The 20841-nt window shown below is 42.6% G+C and overlaps 1 protein-coding gene across 1 annotated transcript in view; it reads left to right on the plus strand.

Moving 5' to 3' along the window:
- The window catches only part of SYNPO2L (synaptopodin 2 like), a 70737-nt gene extending 54964 nt beyond the window's left edge, over positions 1 to 15773 (plus strand). Inside the window, exon 4 of the mRNA XM_026711040.2 lies at positions 9394 to 15773. Coding sequence (XP_026566825.1) covers positions 9394 to 11717 — 2324 coding nt within the window. The 3' untranslated portion in view covers positions 11718 to 15773. The remainder of the gene's footprint in view (positions 1 to 9393) is intronic.
- The last annotated feature ends 5068 nt before the right edge of the window (positions 15774 to 20841 follow it).

Consider the following 20841-nt stretch of genomic DNA (forward strand, 5'->3'; position numbering starts at 1 on the left):
CCCTAAAAAAAATTTCCTTTTCTCCATCTTGTTTTATACCTTTGTAACTTTCCCCCCCCTTTTCCTTTTCCTTGTTAGCCCGCCTAAACTTTTTACCCCCTCCTCTCCAAACCTCTGCCTTCTTGATTTCCCCTTTCTGTTGCATTCCTCTTTCCTTTTGCTTTCTAGCATTCTGTTGTTTTTGCATCTTCTTTTTCTCTTTCATAAACATTTTTTTATTTCTTAAGTCCTTCCTTTTCGCTCCTCTCTTTCTCCTTTCTTTCTTAGTCACACTGTTTAGTTCATTAAAAATGGCTTCTTCTTCCTCGGCTTCTTCCAGCTGTTGTTTAATTTGCTGACACATGACAAGCGCCATATCTAGGAAACAAAGGGCTTCTCCCATAACATCTTTGCCTTCTTTCTTTATTTTTAAATATTGTTTTTTTAGTTCATCAAGAGATAGAGCCATTTTAAACTGTTTCTTCTTCTCTTTCTGTATCCTCTTCTTATTATTAAACCAATCAGTTATTTCCAAACTTAAAACAGTTCCCAAAAGTCCCAAAGTCCCACAGTCATCAAACAGTCCAGGCAGAGTACAAGCTTCTTCTTTTTACAATTTCTCTTCTAGGGGTGAAGTCAAATTAGGGAAAGAAAAAACGTCCAATCTGTGCTTTAAGTCTTTCTTAGAATTAATTTCTATTCTCTTTATCTTCAAGGCATCTCCTCCAGCAAAGTCTTAGAGTAAAAATTTGTTTTCCCATGCCTCTCCCTTCCCACTTATAACAAAGGAGTTTAGGTTTTACCTTCTATCAAAAGGCTGGTTTCCCTTGTCCATTTGTTAATTCCATAAGGGAGGGAGAGTAACTTCCCCTTTTTGTCACTTTTCTTCGCAGCTGAAAACATCAATCGGGAACATTATAGCTTCCAAGCCAATACTTTCCCAGGTGTTAAATATGTCATTAAGGTCCCAGTTCAACCAAGAAAAGACTTTCGTTTCAAAACTCCTTCTTCCTCCTGCGCATTCTTTATCCAGTTGCCGGCTTCTTTATGGCGGCCATTAAGACCGCCGCTCCACCATCTTGAGAGAAGGGAGTTATTGCCGGCTGGGGAGGGGGTTTGCGATACCCCTCAACCCCTGTCCGGATCCCCCCTTTCTTCAGCTGTCCCAACAGGGCAGCCTTAGCCTCCAAATCCGTCAGGATCGGAGGCACCAAGGCGGCTAGCACAGCAGGGATCGCGGAGAAAAGCGAATCCCTGCTGTCACCGAAGCCAGGCAAACAGGAAGTCCATTTTTTCACTTATATTTTTATAAATCATTACTAATAATTAAAAATGTTCCCATTTAATTCTTTCAATCATTTTAATTCATTTATTTATTACCAAACATTCAACTACATTACAGTAAATATTTTATCCATCATTTTAATCATATTTTCTAAAATTATTTCTGTTTATAATATAACAATGCTATCTTATTTACCTTTGCAGAATCCCTTTTGCAATTAAATTTTCACCCATTATCTCTAAACAAGCTTATGGTTACAATCCTTATATCTTTTCCCTGTTTCTCCATTTCTTGTTTCTGTCTTTTACAACTTCTTTTCCTTGCCTTCTTCCCCCTCTTCTTCTCCCTCCCCTTTTTACCCCCTCGTCTCTCTACTTCTAACTCTCTCATCTGTAATCCCCTCTTCTGTTTCTTTCTAATATTATATTATTAATTATATAATATTATATAATTTTATACTTTTCTTTCAAATTCTTCTTCTTTTTGGTTGTTTTTTCTAGTCTTAAACCTTTCACTCTCTTTCCCCCATTTTCTTTTTTCCCCCACTTAAAATTATTTGATCATTAAAGATGGCTTCTTCTTTGTCCCAATCTTCTTGTTCTGCAAGCATTTCTTGTTGCTTTTCATAGTACCAGATCTCCATTTCTAAGAATTGAAACACGAAGCCAAAAGATTCTCTCCCTTCTTGTGCATCTTCTTTCCATTTTTAAGTTCCATTTTCAGTTCTTCTAAGAGTGATACCATTTTAAACAACCATCCGGTTAATTTTAGTCATTCAGATGCAAAAACCAAAAATCACCAAGTAATCCAAATAATCCAAGGCTGTTTCTTTCTGCTTCTTTTTTCTACTTTCTCTTCCTGGGGTTCTATTATTTTGTTACCAAGTTTCAATTAAGAGGTATCTTTGAGGAATCTTGTTAAAATTTCACTGTAAGTTCCTTTTAGTTACAGTTCCATTCCTTAGTTCCCGGCAGTCTCCTCCATTTTTCCAGATCCTGCCCTTTTATTCTTTTTTTCCCCCTCCTTTCCTGCTTTTAAAAGCTTTTAAATATCCAGAAATCTTTATTAACCCTTTGACTTTTATTTTCAGCTTAGATGCCTATTAATGTCAAAGTGGATTTTTTTCAATTTCTTGCTTAAGTCTCTTAGCTGTCAGTATAAGGAAGGGAAGAAAAAAAAAAACCCTAATCCTTTCCCTTCTCTCTCTTCTTCGCAACTTCAAAATCTTCTTTGGGAACAATGTTATTAAATTTACATTCCAAGGTACCTTATTTGTTGCTTTTGCTGTTTGACCCGGTCAACCAAAACTTTCTCTTCTTATCTTCCTCCTGCACATTCTTTTCCGGTCGAGTTCTTCTTTGAGGTGGCCATTTCTGACCACTGCTGCAACTGCCTTCGGGAAAGGGAGTAATGGCCGGCTGGGGAGGAGAGATGCGGCTCTCCTCAACCCTGCAGCCAGTCTCTCCCTTCTTCACCACCTCTATGGGGTGGCTTAGCCCCGAAACCAGCCGGCTCGGGGCGCTCCAGCGGCGAGCATGGATCGAAGCCTCACAGAGACGAGGTTTTGGTCTGTCGCCGAAGAAGCTCAAACTGGAAGCCTCCCCCAAATCCAATAATTTTTGCATTTATATAAATTGAATTTGGCCCATACAATATATAACTTGTGTCCTCATATGCCACATATCCAGGTCCGTTTCTTTCCTCCTAATGCCACTCTGGACAACAAATGTTGAAGCTGATCTCTGTCCTCCTGTCAAGACAGGTCTTGTCAAGTACTAGAGGATAGATACAAAACTTGGAAACAAGTATAGGGTCCCTTCTATAACATATCTGCTGAAGAGGGAAATGCTTAAATGCTTAAGCTGAAAATGGTCATAAAGAACTTTGCACTATCTTATTTAGATGTCATATATATGAAGCATCAGCCAAAACCAGATCACATTTTTATGATTGTACAGCTACTCTAAACTTCTATAAAATGAACAAATAAATTCCAAATGATCTTGTTAGCATGAAATTCATTTTGATCCCATCATTTTAATGATGAATATTCATTTTCTGTCTGCACTGACCATTCTAGGTGTCTGATCCTTTTCTAAAGACAAGATAAGAGAAATTAGGTAACACAAAAGGCTCTTGGTGTTCATGAAGTTTTATCTCTCTGGTAAATCAGATAGGAGGCACAACTAGACGAGTTAATTGTACACTATTGTTAGGATAGATCATCAGAATCTTGAAAGACTGATGGAACAGATTTCCCATTGCCACTTTAAACCAAGTGATCAATTCTTTCTAAGTTTCTTTCTCTGACCATTAATCCACTGGGGGCTTCACTTTCTCTTGTCTGTTTTTTTTCTATACAGCATCTCTTCCCCTCATTCTGCAAGCTTATCCACATAATCCGCTTCACTTTGATACTGGCTGCCAGAGTAAGGTATTGTTGAGGCTGGCTGCTAGATGGTGATCAAAATCATATTTGTTTCATCTTATTTTCAAGATGACCTTCATCCGAAATAAAACAAATGGGAAGTTGTATAAGAAAAGACCTAAGCTAAAAAAAAAAATCCAGGAAATTTCTGCCACTGTTCACTTGGCTATAGCAGTTTTTGACTCCAAATGTGAAAGACTAAGAGATTTCTTTCTGGACCATCCTATCAATGAATTGACTGAACTGTGATTTCCATCATGTTCAGACACCAAAATCCACTTGAATTGAGATGATTGGCAGTGTAACCGTCAAATCCAGCAACTTGAATGGCAACAATGCATAAGATGGTGCATCACTGCAAGTCCGTAAAGGAATGTAAAGAAAAAATCTTAGTCATATTGCATTAGTTGTTGACATGCCACCTGTTTTTTACACTTCTTCAGCCAGAATTCAGCCAGAAACCTCCAAGGTAGGGTCACCCAGATCCCCCCCCCCCATATTTCCATCAGATCATAGTATTTGTATTTAAGGTAGGATCAAGGCAGGAAACAGATACTCAGTTTATTCAGATTATTCAGATTATTCAGATGATGATGATGATGATTATTATTATTATTGTTGTTGTTGTTGTTAATTTTAGGGATTACTGAGTCCTGAGAAAGAATAAAGCATGAGAAACTCAAAGTAATCCCACCTTGATTTTGTTGAGGCAGATTTTAATTATGTTAAGTATAAGATGGTGCAGAGAGAAAATCTAACAGGCTTTCAGGATTGATGTCAGCCCTCTGAGGTAAGCCAGGTCAACAAACAGACAAGGCAGCAATTCAAAGAATGTTTTTATAGGTGGAAAGTAGAATCAGAAAATCTTAAAAGCCTGTGTCAGAGTTTCCATCTGCCCCATCTTATACCAAATAGAATCAAGGCAGTTTTACCTTGAGTTTCTTTCTTACTTTCCAGGACTGAGTAGCTTTTTCTCCTCTTTAATGGTTCATCTATTCCTTTTCCAAAGTCACCTCTATATTGCTTTGCACATAGTTATATCCCAACAATTCGTGACTGTAAATAACTGGCACAATAATTTACTGCCGTTCCTGATTACAGAACCTTGTCTTACTTTTATATGCCAATTCAAATTAGAATAGGAAAATTTTTAAAACCCCACATAGAGCTATGAAGGCAAAGAGAATTATGATAATCATGTCAAGATTGGTTACTTTGTGATTCAGAATAGCACAATATACAAAATGTATATTCCTGGCTTCTGTTATTAATTACATAGAATCCCTGCCTCATTGACATATATCTTGAAGAATAAGGGTAAAGAAAGGAAAATTTATTTCCTCTTAATGATGCACTTATAATGTTATTAGTTTTCGTATGTTAGCCACATTTTGGATGTGAATAGGACACATCTGTGAAAAACAATAGTGCGCCATATTGTATGACCTGTGGCAAAAATTCAGTTTGTGAATATACTTTGATTCAAATGCTGATTAAAATTACAATTTGAGTGGGGGGGTTTTGGTGGGGGGGAAGGGAGCCAAACTTTGTGTTAGGTGAGTGAATGCCAGGGGGAAAAATCTAAACTACATTGGATGCCTTTATTCTCTTCAGAAGTGTGGAAACTTGTTGTGAGAAACATTCTGCCTTATTTTAACCCCAGCTATGAGAGGAGGATGGGAAGTGGAGCAAGTGTTTGACAGTTGACAATGTCCATCACCCTTTTTAGTGATGATGCCTGGAGGGTAAAAATAGCAAGAGTGACCTCATGACTTTTAGCAGCAATACTGAAGAGACAAAAGAGTGGCTTTAAAAGGCCAGCAGCGTTGCAGTCAAAGGACCTGGACTCTTAAGGTTTTGATTCTGCTCCAGAAGGGAGCTATTCTACTCCTTCTCTCTCTCTTTATGGAGAGCTGGGAGTTAAAAACAGTACGTGACATGCCCTGCTCTCCAGGACTGGATGCTGCTATCAAGCCCTTGGACCAACCATATGCAGGTACCCTTTTCCTTTGTGCCCTGAACTTAGCAAGCTTCTTCTCTTTCTGTATTTCTTTTTTCTGTAGGGATGTTTGCCCGAGGAAGGAAACTGAATTAGGAAAGAGAACTTTTAAAAAAAGGAATTAGGAAAAAGTAGGATGAGGTTGGAAGCGGCTTTGAACCCATGTATTGTGCAGTCCCTGATGTCTTCTAAGAGGAGAAGAATTTATTACAGCTGTTTCCACCACTGATACTTTTCTCAAATGGGAAAATGATGCTGATGTGCCTGAATCCTTATTATTCTGATCTTATGCAATAGAAAAGGTTAGTTTGGCTAGAAATGTTACACCAGTCTCCTTTCCATCCTACTCATGGTAATGAGGGCTGTTATTACTACTAGCATTTGATTATAAAGTAAACTATAAAACAAGGCAGCTTTTCCATCCTCATTTCTTAAGTGGTAGTAACTGAAGGTAGTAACATGGTAGTAACTGAAGGCAAATGCTAAACAGTGTTTTATAGCATCTACTAGACCTCTAACCACTGCTGTGCCAATAGGAGACTGCTAAGGAGAAGTTTTGCATCATCTCATCAATGTACATTTTGTTTACTATCAATAGATTGTAAACTTTGTGCTGAGCTTGCAGTCAGCATTAGGGCAATTTAAAAATTAGTTACAAATTAATACAGGAAACGCTGCTCAATTGAAACTTCCATAATACTGTACTCATAAACTTGGGGAAGGTGGATATTTTTTTTGATAGACATATTTTAATAATTTAATAGAAGTATTTCTACTTAGACTAGAAAACCTCCGAAGTCCCTTCCAACCCTATTATCCTATGTGCTATGTTCTAATTAGGAATATGGAGTATTATTAGTACTTTTTCTACCTCAATTTCTATGATTATGTCACTCTCCTTGACTCTCAATCTGCTTAATAGCAGAACTGATAACATCCCGGTATCAACATTTATCCAAAAGAGTGGAGATGCCAGGAATGTTGTATAGACCCTTCAAATTTAGCAAATCCCAAAAGATTTCTGAGCTGAGTGCCTGCAATTTTGATGACTTAGACCAGACAGGTCAAACTCAAGGCCCATGGGCCACATCCGGCCCATGATGCAGTTAGATCTGGCCGGAGGGGCTGCCCTGGAGATAGTGAGGCCCAGCCACACGGTCCCCCCTAGGCACACACAGGAAACAGTGAGCATGCAGGGATTGTGTGTTCCCGGTGAAAGGACGGGGCAGGGCAGTTTTATAGTCCCTGTTGAAAGAAAAGTGGTTTCCCACATGGGGGCAGGAGCGTCCCTAGTGAAAGGGAAGCCCTTGTGGGCTGCAGGAATGTGGTCAGCCTACGGGCAAGACAGAGCCCGGGTGGCTGCCACAAAGCTGTTGTAGATCAGCAGGGAGTAGAGCCCCAGCAGCCATGCCTGCCACTAGCACCTCTGCTGCCTCCATGGCCCACTCGCCAGCCTGGCCTTGCCCACTGGCCCCACAGCCCGTGAGTACTTCCCTTTCACCAGGACGACTCACACACTATCTCCCGCCCCCATGTGGGAAAGCCACTGGCTGTGCGGCCACACTCTTTCACCCTTCCTCTGGGTGCAGAGGGAGGGTGGAAGGAAGGAGATGGGAGTGAGAAGGAGGGAGGGAGTGGAAGCGTGAGAGAAAGAGGGAGGGAGGGAGGGAGGGAACAAAGAAGGAAGGAAGGAAGGAAGGAAGGAAGGAGATGGGAATGAGAAGGAGGGAGGGAGGGAGGAGATGGAAATGAGAAGGAGGGAAGCAGGGAAAGAGGAGGAAGGAGGGAGAGAGGGAGGGAGGAGATTGGAATGTGAAAGGAGAGAGGGAAGAAGGAAGGGAAGAAAGAAAGGAGATGGGAATGATGAGGGAGGGAGGGAGGGAGAAAGAAAAGAAGGAGATGGGAATGAGAAGGAGGGAGGGAGGGAAGGAGGGAGAGAGGCTGCGCTGCAGTCCCAAGAACTTGAAGGCTGCGCTGGGTGCTTGCCCTCTGCTGCCCAGAGCTCCGGGCAGCCTGTGCTGCCATGCGTGGGGCCTCCATGAGTCTCTGGTGGACGAGGCTTTGGCCCTTGCCCTGGTCTTGCCTTCCTCCACTGGAGGCTTCTGGGTCCCTGCTCCCAGTCTTGCCTGGCCTTCCACAGGAGGCTGAGGATGATGCTCCTGCAGGTGGAAATGCGGAGGAGAAAGTTTTCAGGATGAAGTTTCCAACTTCTGCCTTGACAGGTCTCTGGAGGGGAGGAGGGAATGGAGTGGGTGTGAGGGAAAGCTGCCCCTACAAGCCAGCATCCTTATCACACACAATTGGAAATTGGGATTTCAAGAAGGCCAGCCTCCCTCATGCAGGACTTCTCCCCTGCCGCCTCCTCTTGCTCTCCAGAGTTCTGTCAAGGCAGAAGTTGGAATCAGAGGAAACTGCTTCCTGCAAACTTTCTTCTCCGCACTTCCACATGCAGCAATGCCATTTCCGCCTCTTGCTTTGCTGACAAAGTCTCCTTAGGGGTGCTGTGCGTGCGCGCACGCGCACACACACACACACACACACACATCATTCCAAGCTTGGAGACTTTTATCCATATCTGAGCTTGCAAACTGCCAATTGTTAAGTTCGGATAATGAGAGGCTGAACCAGGGCATGGGTGCAACAATACTTTATTAGAATAATAAAGGACTGAATGTGCTTGCCAAGCCTGGAACTGGCTTGCAGCGATCAGCAACTGGTTGGACCCCGCAGCCTGCTTTTATAGCTGGCTGCTGGGGAGAACCAGCCAATGAGAGAGGGCAACCGCCCCCGCAGCGCGAACGGACCTGGGTGGGAACTTCTTTAAGTTCCAGGGACATAACACCAATCATGCCTGAGTTTGGGGAGAAGGCCCTCTCCTTCTTCTGTGGATAAAAGTCCCCAAACTTAGAATGGTGTGTGTGTGTGTGTGTGTTTGTGTGTGTGTGTGTGAGAGTGCCTGCATGCGCTTGGCTGCCAGCAATTTGGGGAGGCGAGGACCTTGTGGGGCACCAAATTGTCCTCAGGTCGAGTTAGCTAAGTGAGACTTGTTCCATCCCAACCCAGCCGGCCTGAGTCAGCCATGCCCAGTGAGCGGTGCCAAGCCGGCCACCCCCACCCAGCCACCTAGTCATGGCACCCCAGCTGTTACCACCCAGCCATGCCCTCTTGGCCTCTGTGAGTCATCATAGTCTTAGGTGCAACGGGCCCTTTGAGAGCAACCGTAATGCTGATGTGGCCCTCAATGAAATTGAGTTTGACACCCCTGGCTTACAGAAAGCCTAGCAGTGCACTAGGAGCTAACTGAGCTAAATGTTTTCTTTTTGATGTATTTCTCCTTGTAGGTTTCTTTCCCACAGGTATAAACTGGTATCTTTCACCTGATGGACCTTGATGTTATAAAGTCTAATAATTTCTCATAATAAATTCTAATTGGATTTTACTAGGTCAGGTCCAAGTTTCGGTTGCTCAATCATGAAGGTTCTCTGGAATTTACTGCCAAAGGTTTCTTTTCCTCTATCAAGTTACTATGACATCTTGCATTCCTTTGTTGGTAGAATACAACCTTGAAGATTATTCCTTTGTGAGCCAAGAACATTCCTATCATCAATAAGGCTATTTTGCCTTACAGATGCTACAAATGTGCTTCCATGTACATTCTTCCATGTAGAACTCTGATTGTGCTTTTTGTCTTCTTCTTTACAGAGCTTAATCGTGGTGTGAGCATGCAAGAAAAAAACATGAAGGAAGCCAAAACTAAATGCAGAACTATTGCATCCCTGTTGACGGATGCCCCCAACCCCCACTCCAAGGGAGTTCTGATGTTTAAAAAACGCAGGCAGAGAGCTAAGAAATATACCCTAGTCAGTTTTGGGAGTGTGGAGGAAGACCGCTGCTATGATGAAGAGGACGGAGTCTTCCCAACTAGTGAGTCAGAATTGGATGAAGAAGGCTTCTCTGATGCTCGAAGTTTAACTAACCACTCAGATGGAGGCAACATCTACCTTGACATTGAGAAGCCCAAAGGCCGCCCTGCACAGGAGCAGGCCCAGCTACAGCAGGGGCTGAGTGAAGCCTCAGGGAGAGGAGCACAATTATTTGAGCAGCAGAGGCAGAAAACTGGGAAGCAGACCCTGGGAAATATGTCTGCCCAGAAACCAGAGGCGGAGCTCCCAAATTCAGCCATCCAGCCTACACCCAGTAGGATTAGTACTGAAGCACCAATGCCCTGGAAGGCTGAAAAGACTCCCCTAAGGGTCCATTTAGAATCTGCACAAGTTTCTAGTGAGCTGCCACCACCTAATCCTGCTCAGCTCCAGTCTCCATCTGTTATCCTTGGAGAGGGACGCCAGATATCTTCAAATACCTCAGGCATCTTCAATAGGTCTGCTCGGCCTTTCACTCCTGGATTTTCTGGGCAACGTTCTATGACATCATCTGTTATATTTAGACCCCTAGTGCTAAAAAAGAGTAGTGAGAGGGTAGGTGACCAGAGAACAGCTGCCCCTCCCGTTTCCCCTGTTTTTTCAGGTACAGTCCTTGCTGCCCCTCCATCATCGGAGCAACCTAAAGGCACAGCAAGCACATCTGTGTCCCTATATATCCCAACTACACCATCATCAGTACAGAGAGCAACAGATGCAAAATCAGGAGAAGCGAAATCACTTTCCAGAGCAGGTAGAACCTCCACTGCTTCTATATTTCTCTCGTCCTCTTCTAGGCCAACTGGGGATGCAGTCATAGCTACATCTAACGTATTATCTTCTCCACAAACCCAGGATTTTGCATCTCCTACTTTTGATGTTAGTCCAGTTCCACGGCCCATCAATCAGCCACCAATCCAGCAATTCCCCAGTAATGGCTCTGCTATTCCACGACCTGCTTCTGAGCCTTTGGCCTCCAGGGAGCAGAGGGTTGCAATTCCAGCTCCCAGAACAGGCATCTTGCAGGAGGCCCGCCGCCGAAGCAGTAAGAAGCCCATGTTCAAATCTGTAGAAGAGAAGAAAAAGAATTCCCCAAATCCAGAGTTATTATCCCTTGTGCAGAATCTGGATGAAAAACCCAAAGGGGACCACCAAGGAGCAGCATTTGAGTCAGGCCCTGAGGAAGATGTCCTCAGTCTGGGAGCAGAAGCCTGCAACTTTATGCAGTTCTCAGGCCGGAAGTTTAAGACCCCACCTCCAGTAGCCCCTAAGCCTCAGCAGTCTAGTACCCCTAATGGAATGGTGAATGGCTCCTCTCCTGCCTATGACCTGTCTCATTTGAAGGGGAAAGGGGCGGAGCTTTTTGCTAAGCGACAGAGCCGAATGGATAAGTTTGTGGTGCAGGCTGTACCAACATCAAAGCCAAGAACTCCGTCTCCAGCACCTTCTCTTCCGTCTTCCTGGAAGTATTCACCAAATATTCGTGCCCCACCTCCCATAGCTTATAACCCATTGCATTCCCCATTTCACCCATTGGCAGCTAGCAAATCCCAGGCCACAAAGGGAGAGAGCAAAGTTAAAAAAGCACCAAGCCACAAATCAGGGATCAAAGTCATTGACTTCCTCAGACATCAACCATACCAACTAAATTCTGCCATGTTCTGTTTTGGGGAGACTACAAACACTGGTGTCCAGGCCCCGACAAGTCCAACAGTTCAACAGTCCAGCTTGTCTTTCACACCGGCCAAGCAAGCCCCTGTGAAAACAACCAGGACCTATGAAATTCGGCGTTTTTCCACCCCTGTCCCAATGCCAGTTTCAAGTGGTGTGGCTCCCACAGTGTTAGCTCCTCGTTCAGCCACAACATTGGATGAACCAGTTTGGAGATCAGAGGTGACCTCTACTTCTGCGCCTGCATCCCCAGGGCCATATCAGGGAGTTCCCCTCCAATATCAAAGTTCTCCTGAGCTCAGTGAGATGAACAGAGGGGCTTCCTCAAGCCGGCCCACATCATCCCTCAATTTCCAGGTAGCTAGACCCAGGTTTTCAGCATCTCAGACTGGAATGCAGGCACATATTTGGAGACCAGGTTCTGGTCACCAATGAAAAAGTCTTTTCCGATCATTTTAATATCTTCAATTTTGTAAGTGAGATTAGTTTCAGCTCACTGCTAATTGTGCTCTGGATTGCAAACTTAAGTTTGCTTCTGTGCAGTGTGCAAAATGGCCATAGGCACAAGCCAGACGTTTAAGCTAAATATTTGTCTTTGTGGTTGCCTTCTTTTGTTTAAACCTAATTCCTATAAATTAGATCAATGAAGCCAAACTGGAGACAAACTGCCTTTCTTCCTAAACCCCAATCCCTCAGTTTTTTTGGTTTGAAATTCTTCAACAGGATTCAACAGGGTTTTTTGTTTTGTTTTTTGGAGCAGGAAAATAAAATAGTGACGGTAGAAAGCTTTTCATTTACATGGCAGATGACTGAGACTCATCTTAAGCAATAGGAAGGAGTCCAAACATTATGAATAAATTTTACCTCTGGAGCATTGACAGCCTGCCTCCATCTAAAGCCAAAGGTGGGCAAAGAAATAAAATTGCCAAGAGGGTCCCCCCCCCCCCCCGCTTTACAACAAGGTGTCAAACTCGATTTCATTGAAGGCCACATCAGGGTTGTGTTTGACCACAGAGGGAAGGAGCGGGGGAGGGATGGCTGGGGTGGGCATGGCCATCTCGACGTCATTCATGTCGGGGGCACCTGCGGTGGCCTGAGCACTCTACCAATGAAAATGGGCTCCTGAGCACCGTTTTAGGCTGTGATGGCCTCCTGCAACCCTCTGCCAGCCAAAATGGAGCTCCATTTTCACTGGCAGAGGCACTGCGGGCTGGTCCTTCACTGTTTCCAGGGAGGCCCCATGGGCCAGATCTAAGCACTCTTGAGTTTGACACCCCTACTTTACAGGGAAGCTTTTCCTCATTGTCCCCACATTTTGTCCTTGGATTAGCATTCTGAGATAAATAGGGGACTCCAATCTGCTTTGCAATTTGTAGGTATGTATGTGTGCCTCAGTCCTGACTTCGGGCAGCTGCCTGGACAAGATTTTTTTTTGGCGGGGAAGCTTTTCAGAAGTGGCTTACTATTACCTTTTTCTTAGGTCAGAGAAAGAAGGATTGCCCAAAGTCACCCAGCTGGCTTCAGGCCTAAAGCAGGACTGGAACACAAGTCCATGCTGCTTCATAATTCTGTTGCCAACATTTGTGGCTAAGATGTTTGACTGAGACGCAAATTCAAGGTCCTACTTAGCTCTAGACCTCCCTGGGTCAGTCATTATAGAGCTAAAAGAGCTAAAGGAGTGAGGAAATTAAGCACAAAACATTGTGTGTTCCATCATAAGCTTGTAGAAAAAAAGGAAGGCAAAAAAATGCACACGGACACAACTTTGCAACTAACAACAACAAATGTATAAGTAACACAGAACATTTGAAAGGCACTGGTTCACATAAATGTATCTGTAACCTCAGCCTGTAATTAAATGGGACAGGAGCCAAAGACTAAATCCTTCCTTCTCAGAGTCATAGCAGAAACTATGTATGACTTTTAGAGCCTGAAAGAAAGACTGAAAGGGCTGGGAATGAAAAAGGCATAGAAATGCCCTTCTGGGTTAAGCGGCTGTGATTTAAATGCAGCCAGAAGACCTTAATCTCCCGATCTGACCCATTTTTCCTAACTACAAGAAAGATGTAAACATAGAGAGAGTTTACTCATTACCTCTTTTCTTGGCAGCCATTTTCCATTAATCAGAAATAATATTTTCTGGAGGCTTCTGAGAAAAAAAAGAATAGGGGTGGAGATAATGCACAGGAGCAAATTGAAGTGTTGAGTATTGAATTTTCTAAAATGAAGGATGGCATTCACATCTTATTATGAGAGAGCAAGTAGAAGGGGTGTGGGAAGTATGAGCAAGTGTGTGAAAATTCATGAGGTAGGATTTGCATTTGTATCTAAGAAGATGATTGATTTAATCACTAAGCCAAAACATCAGCAAAAGTCCTTATAGGCTCTTGCAATTTAATTAAAGATAGCAAGTAAGGGGTAGTTATTTTACAGCTACTTGAAGTCTTTAAAAGTGGCTGGGTAGTGATGCTAGAAGCAAGAGGATTTTAATCCCAGGATTACTTTGCATTCACTCAATCCCTTTAAGTTTTGTGGTGGGGGTTGTATTAGAAATGCAGTGCTTAGGGGAAAACACTAAAAATATAACCTTATCCTGTCTCCTCCTTTGCCAGCAATCACACCTAGATCCTTGAAAATTTGGTGTCAAATACCCTATATTCAGTCCAATTTTAAATTGGTCCATTTACAGAAAATTTACATGAGGATTGGAGTGTGCAAATAGTGTATTTTATCTCAGATTCAGGATCTTTTCCTAGGCTTGACATCAATCTAAACTGCAGTTCTTGAATTGGCTGTCTGAATAATCTGTCAGAATTATTTATATTATTTTGACAGCTCATGTTGCTATGGGAAAGGAATTACATGTAACCTAGTTTATTCAGTGGATTTCAGACTTTCGATACAACATTTTAATTCAAACTTCTTCAAAACCAATTTTGCCTAAAATTATCCAGGCAATTGTTGCAATGTAGGCCATTAATGTAATTTTACAGGCAACATTTTTATGAATTTTGCAGCAATTTATACATTTTGTGTGATTACACAAATCATGATGAAAACAATTTCAGTTAATTCTTCAAGCAATGTAAATTGGCGCTAATAACATAAATTGGATTTAAGGGATAATTGGATTTAATGGACTACACATAGAAGTCTGTTAAATAGCTTCATAGCTTTGTTTATGCAACATATTAACCTGAAAAACATGGTATTTGAACATATTCAAACTGCCATATAACTTGGTCACAGCCTTTTAGCCATTATCAACCTGTCCATGTCGGGTTTCATATTGGGACTTTTAACAAACATGGCTACCAGTCCTGATTTCTGAGATTCCACAGCAGGATCGATATCAGGTTCCATTGACATAGAGAGTGAATAAACTTGAATAAAGAGCAATAGGTAATTAAGGACTTTGTAGCTTAGCCTAACATGCAGAGACAAAGGGCATGAAGAAAGCTGAAGAACTGAGAGTCTAGGAAAACCTAATGCAATTGCAAAATCTCTTTGGGATGTTTGTAAGAAAGATTCCTTGATGATGAGGCACAAAAAAGCCACCTAGCTTTATTGTGCTCCTTTAAAACCAAATAATATTTTCAATAGGAAGGAGACTTCTGATTAAGATTTTAAATAGGGAGAATGGTGGGATGAATTCCAAAACAAATAGCAATTAGCCAAGAATTTGTATTATCCAGGACTGAGACAAATGGAGGTTAAATGGAGAAGGCTTTGAGATCCAGTTTCTATAACCAAGTCCAATTTTTATAATCCAAAGTCGAGCATTGCTAGGCCTATTGCAGCCTTTTGGATCTCATAGAGTGAAGTGTGACCATCAGAATGAATACACCTCTCAGAGCAACTGGGATCTGTTGTGGGTCTCGAGAACTTTTCAGAACTGCTCAGAAATACAGATTTTCAGTACAATTAAGAAAACGAAGGATCCTACCATGGGAATGTAGGAGCTGGGCTAGCCCTTTCCTCCCTGACTGTTGCATTTTCTGTTAACTGGACCATGGATATGAAGCTATGATAGGAAACACCGCCAAAAGACAGACCAGCATAAAAGCAGCCTTCAGTTAAGCCTCCAGGAAAGGGACAATTGCAGCTCTTCCCATCTCTGACTGGAGAAGGGCTAAAAAGTGAAATCGTCACCTGGAAGGCAGAAAGACACTTTGGATGTTCCTGGCATCTTTCTGATCTTCACATTGGCTTTCTCCACAACAAACTCAAAGAATGACCTTTGCTAGAGTGCTGTTTGTGACCCACAATGACGCTTCTGCCTTTTTTGAAGATTGACCATTTCATGTTGAAGAAAGGAACCTGCTAGCTGGGAGCTTTTCCCCAACAGTGTGAGGCTGAACTTCTGAAGTAATAATAGAATTGACACTGTCATTCTAGAATTATGTTTTTATTTTATTTTCTTTCATTTGAAACTGAAAGTCACTTTCCAAATGCTTGTGCTGAGGAATACATTTCTGATATGCACTTTAATTCTTCTCTATGCTTGGCTTTTTCATTCTCATGTTCCTATTATGCTAGAAACAAAATGAGTACAGACAATCTTTGACTTACAGCCACAATTGTACCCCAAAATTATGTTGCTAAGGGAGACATGTATTGAGTTTTGCCCCATTTTACGACCTTTCTCGCCACCGTTGTTAAGTGAATCACTGCAGTTGTTAAATTAGCTCTTAGGGACTGAAATTTAGAACATTATGCAAAGAAAATAATAGGAAATCATTATAATTAGAGTTGCATAGCCACAGTGCACCATGAAATATGAACTATTGTATTTTATGGGAGCTGAGACTTCCAAATAAAAATCAAGAACAGCTTGAGATTTACAGTAGTTAGCTCTGAGGTTTGAAAATTATAAATCTGATGCACATCCTATATTGAATGTGAGACTAATTATTGCCTAAAATAAAGCTGGATTAATAAGGAAGCAAAATAGTCCCAATGCAACTTGAAAACAGAAACCTTGAAGTTAATTGTTTATTAAACAATAAAACAGAGGCATGGCCCATTTTCAGCTTTCTTTTATATAATCAACGTGTTCTAGAATTTCATAATCTTCCTTCCTTAGCCTCTGAATATCAATCTATTTCCTTGAACATTTTGGTGGAAAACAGAGAGCCACTATTCTGTTAATATGAGTTTCAGTTCGCAACTTTTAACAGGAAGAAGGTTGAAGCTCAAAGCCATAGGAATGCATGGGAATTGCTATCAAATACACAAACTCGTCAAACACATTTACGATTTATATGTGGAATTAAGGATTTAAGATTACCTAACTCTGGGATGCATTAATGAATTTGAGAATTGCTTTCTATTCCTTCCAATACAATAAAATACTGGAAATAAATTATGTGTAGGGGCTCAGGATTCTGTTATTAGCAGGGTAACTTTCTGAAAACTGAGAGAACAAAGCCAAGACTAATGTGGGGGATCAGCTGAAAAAAGAAACAAATTAAAAATGGACCAATTCCAGGTGGGTTCTGGGGAAACTCCCCCCCACCCTCCGGCGCTTCCTTAGGCAGGAGAGAGTTGAACAACAGCTTGGAATGTTGCTGGCTGTTCCATTCTAAGTGCCTCCAAACTTTCTTCTGGCCAGATGACACAGAGCATGCAGTTCCTGTGCTTCATAGGGCTGACCTGGTGGACTTCCTGCTTGCTTCTGCATGTGCTGCATTAAGAGGGCAAGACTTTCCCTAGCCTGGTGGGAAATAACCACTGAGTTCTCCTCCTGTATCAATATCAATAATGCTTGGAGTTATATACCTCTTCACAGTGCTTTACAGACTCCTTGAGCAGTTTGCAGAGTTAGCATGTTGCCCCCAACAATCTGCGTCTTCATTTTACTGATCTCAGAAAGATGGAAGGCTGAGTCAGCCTTGAGTTGGTCAGGATTGAACTCCTGGTTATGACCACTGTTGGCTTGCAATTCTGTCTAATCTGCAGTACTGCATTCTAACCACTGTGCCCCCATGGCACCTCAAATGCTGATACACAAGTATTTCCCCCCATTGCATGGCAGTTCAAGTCTATCTGCCACACTTCATTCCATCCTACACATCTGCTTCTGTTCCAATTGAAACAATTCATCAAGCAAGTCAACCCACCGGCCCTTTGAACAGCCATTTCATCTTGGCTGTTGGATTACCTGCCACGAAGGCTGGCTTTTCAAAAATATAAATGGTCCTTAGTAAATAATGGCATATGGGCCTGGAATTTCAACCAGTAGGAGATGGGATCATGAAGCTATTGAGCAATAGAAACTGAAGTCCCAATTGCCATAGCTAAGCAAATCCCTGTGGGTTGTAAAGTAAGGACATTGTGTGATTATTTTTGTGACTCCTGTCGGCTTCCCCATTGACTTTGCTTGTGGAAAACTGGCAAAAAGGGTTGCAAATGGTGATCAAGCAAATGCAGGATGCTGTGATGTCATAACTAAGCTGAGTGCCATGTCCCAGATCTTAATCACGTGATTGTGACATGCTATGATAACTGGAACTTTATGAGTGTTCATAAATACCACTTGTTTGGCACCATTGTAGGTTTGAATAATCAATGAATTAGTGGTTGTTAAAAGAGGACCATCTCTAGACCAGTACTGTAGTGGCATGGTGAAATGACATTTTCTTTGCTGTTCTCTTTTTAAATTGAGATATATTAGAATGTGGAACATAAATAATAGGACTCAAAAGTCTTCTAGTCCAATTCCTTGCAGGAGATCCTATACCATTCCAGACAAACGGCAGTTCAGTCTCTTCTTGAAAACCTCCAGTGATGGAGCACCCACAAAGTTCTAGAGGCAAGCTGTTCCATTGATTAATTGGTCTCACTGTCTGGAAGTTTCTCCTTAGTTCTAGGTTAGATCCTTCTTTAATGATCTTCCACCTATTGCTTCTTGTCCTGCCCTCAAGTGGTTTAGAGAATATGTCAACCCCCTCTTCTCTCTGATAGCCCCTCAAATAGTGAAAGACTGCTATCATATCACCCCTAGTCCTTCTCTTCATTATATTAGACATGTATGTGGTTTATCCTCTCAGACCTCTTATCATCTTTGTTATTCTCTGACTTTTTCTAGGATGTCAAAAAAAAAAATTGTATCATGATGACCGGAATTGGATGCAATATTCCAAGTGTGGTCTCACCAGTGCAGTATAAAGACGTACTATCACTTCATGTGATCTTGAAACTATCCCTCTGTTGATGCAACCTAGGACTGCATGTTTTTTTTGGCAGCTGCAACCGACTGCTGGTTCATACCAAAGTGGTGGTCTATTAGGAGGACACCTGCAATAGATCTCTCATACAGTTGCTACTATTAAGCCAGATAACACCCATTCTATATTTGTGAATTTGGTTTTTCTTATCTATGTGTAGGATCTTAAATTTTCTCATCATTGAATTGTGTTTTATTGGATAGGGCCCAGAATTCAAGTCAGTCAAGGTCATTCTGAATCTTGAGTCTATCGTCTAGAGCAGGGGTCGCCGACCTTTTGGACCTCAGGGACCAGCAAACTCATACTTTTAAATCCTGCGGACCACTAACATGATTTTTTTTAAAAAAAGATAATATATTTAATATAAAATTTTTATTTTTTTATATTAAATATAAATTACTATTTAAAAAATTAATTTTGTAATATCTAAAAATGCTTATTATAACAAAAAAATATAACAAGAAAAGCAGAGCCCCCCCCCCTGCCCTCAATCTGGTCTCCTGTCATTTCATATCTCCCCCAAGTCAGAGGAAACCTCTCCCTCCTTTGCCAGGTGTGGCTGCCTGGAGTTGGGGGAGGGAAGGAGGGCCAGGCTGGAAGCCTCCCCCCCACCCTCGGTTTTTAACATCTGGCTTCCTTCTCCACTACTGCCTCGTTCTCCTCCAGCACCTCCTTCTCCGGTTAGGGCGATTATGAACTAACCGAGCAGCTACACTGATACCCCAGCTACTCTCTTTCCTGTGGTAAGACATGGCGTCAGGAGAAAGGAGCTAGCAGCTGCTACTTGGCGGTCCCACGGGTGAGGCGAAGTCATCCCAATCCCAGTTAAGACATACCAGGCACAAATCCAGAGTCTAAGCCACGAGGGGTCAGGAAGATCAGGGGGTGTGGGCAGGCACAGTCCAGCACAGCAGGCAACCTCCTCTCTGGAGTCTGACCAGCCACATGCTGAAGACAAGATGGCTGTCGGGAAGGTGGGCAATAGGGGTGATACTGGCGGTGGATGGACTCATATGCACGGGAGATCGCGGCATAGGCCTGGCCTGGGTGAGGGTAGGGAGAAAGGAACCTCTGGTGTTACCTCTTGCCTCTGTGCATCGAGGAGGTTGAGTGGCTGCCAGCGATGCCCTCAGGGGAAGATGTTGCAAGGGGTAGACCCGACCCTCCCCCTTCAGGAGTTTCTCTTCTTCCTTGCCAGAAGTGCTCACACACAAAGCGCTCACCACCCCTCTGATGCCTAACAAGCCTCCTCCTTCCCGCTGAGCATGTGAGCACTTCTGGCGAGGAGGAAGAGGGGGCCGAGCCTCCCCCTTGCAACATCTTCACCTGAGGGCAGCTGCTTCTTGCAGCTCAGGAGGTCCACACTCTTCCTGCTGCTGCTCGGCCCCCTTGATGCGCTGAGGCAGGAGGCAGCAGCCACGACATGGGTTTGCTAGGGAGTCTGCAGGATTGCCCCACCTCTCTGCCTCAGCATGCTGCAGCCCACCAAAATTTTCTCATGGCCCACCAGTAGGCCGTGGCCCACCATTTGGCAACCACTGATCTAAAGAGTTAGCTATTCCCCCTAGCTTGGTATCATCTGCAAATGTGGTGAGTTTTCCTCCTATTCCCTCAACTAGATGTTGAAGAGGGCCTAAGATAGAATCTTGAAGTACTGCATTGCATGCAGATGTAGATGTAGTTCCATTGAGGACTACCTGTTTAGTGTGGTTGGTCAGTCAGTTGTGAATCCATCTGATGGTGGTACTATCTATCCCACATTGTTCTTATTAAGAAGTACATTCCACTTTGTCAAATGGCTTACTGAAGTCTAAGTAAACTATATCCACAGTATTTCCCTTATCTACTAATTTGACAAAGAAGGCAATAAGGTTTGTCTGATATGATCAGTTTTTGACAATTTCATGTGGCTTCTACTTGTTCAATTCTAGGTGCTTGCAAAATGCACTTTTCCAGGATCTTCCTAGGTACCATTGTCAGGCTGATTGGTCTGTAGTTTCCTGGATCCAGTTTTTTCCCTTTTGGAGAAGAGAAACCACATGTGATTGGAATGAGATCAGCTCTTTTCCAGTCCTCTGGGATTTTTCCCATGTTTTGGGAGCTCTGAAAGATTACATTTAATGGTTTTGAGATCATGTATGCCAGTTCCTTCAGATACAAAAATTTATGCCAGCAGATAAAAACTGAATGCACCAATTATCACATTAAACAAGAAGAAAACCTTCTACGCACCAATTCCACCTGTGCTTTCTACAATTTTGTGAACAACAAACTAAAAGACTCAAGGTCCACCCCACCCCTGAAAGGACGTAATGGTAAAGACTGCAATG

Source organism: Pseudonaja textilis, chromosome 4 (assembly GCF_049901715.1).
Source record: "Pseudonaja textilis isolate UNSWEBS1 chromosome 4, rPseTex1.2, whole genome shotgun sequence".
Lineage (NCBI taxonomy): Eukaryota > Metazoa > Chordata > Lepidosauria > Squamata > Elapidae > Pseudonaja > Pseudonaja textilis.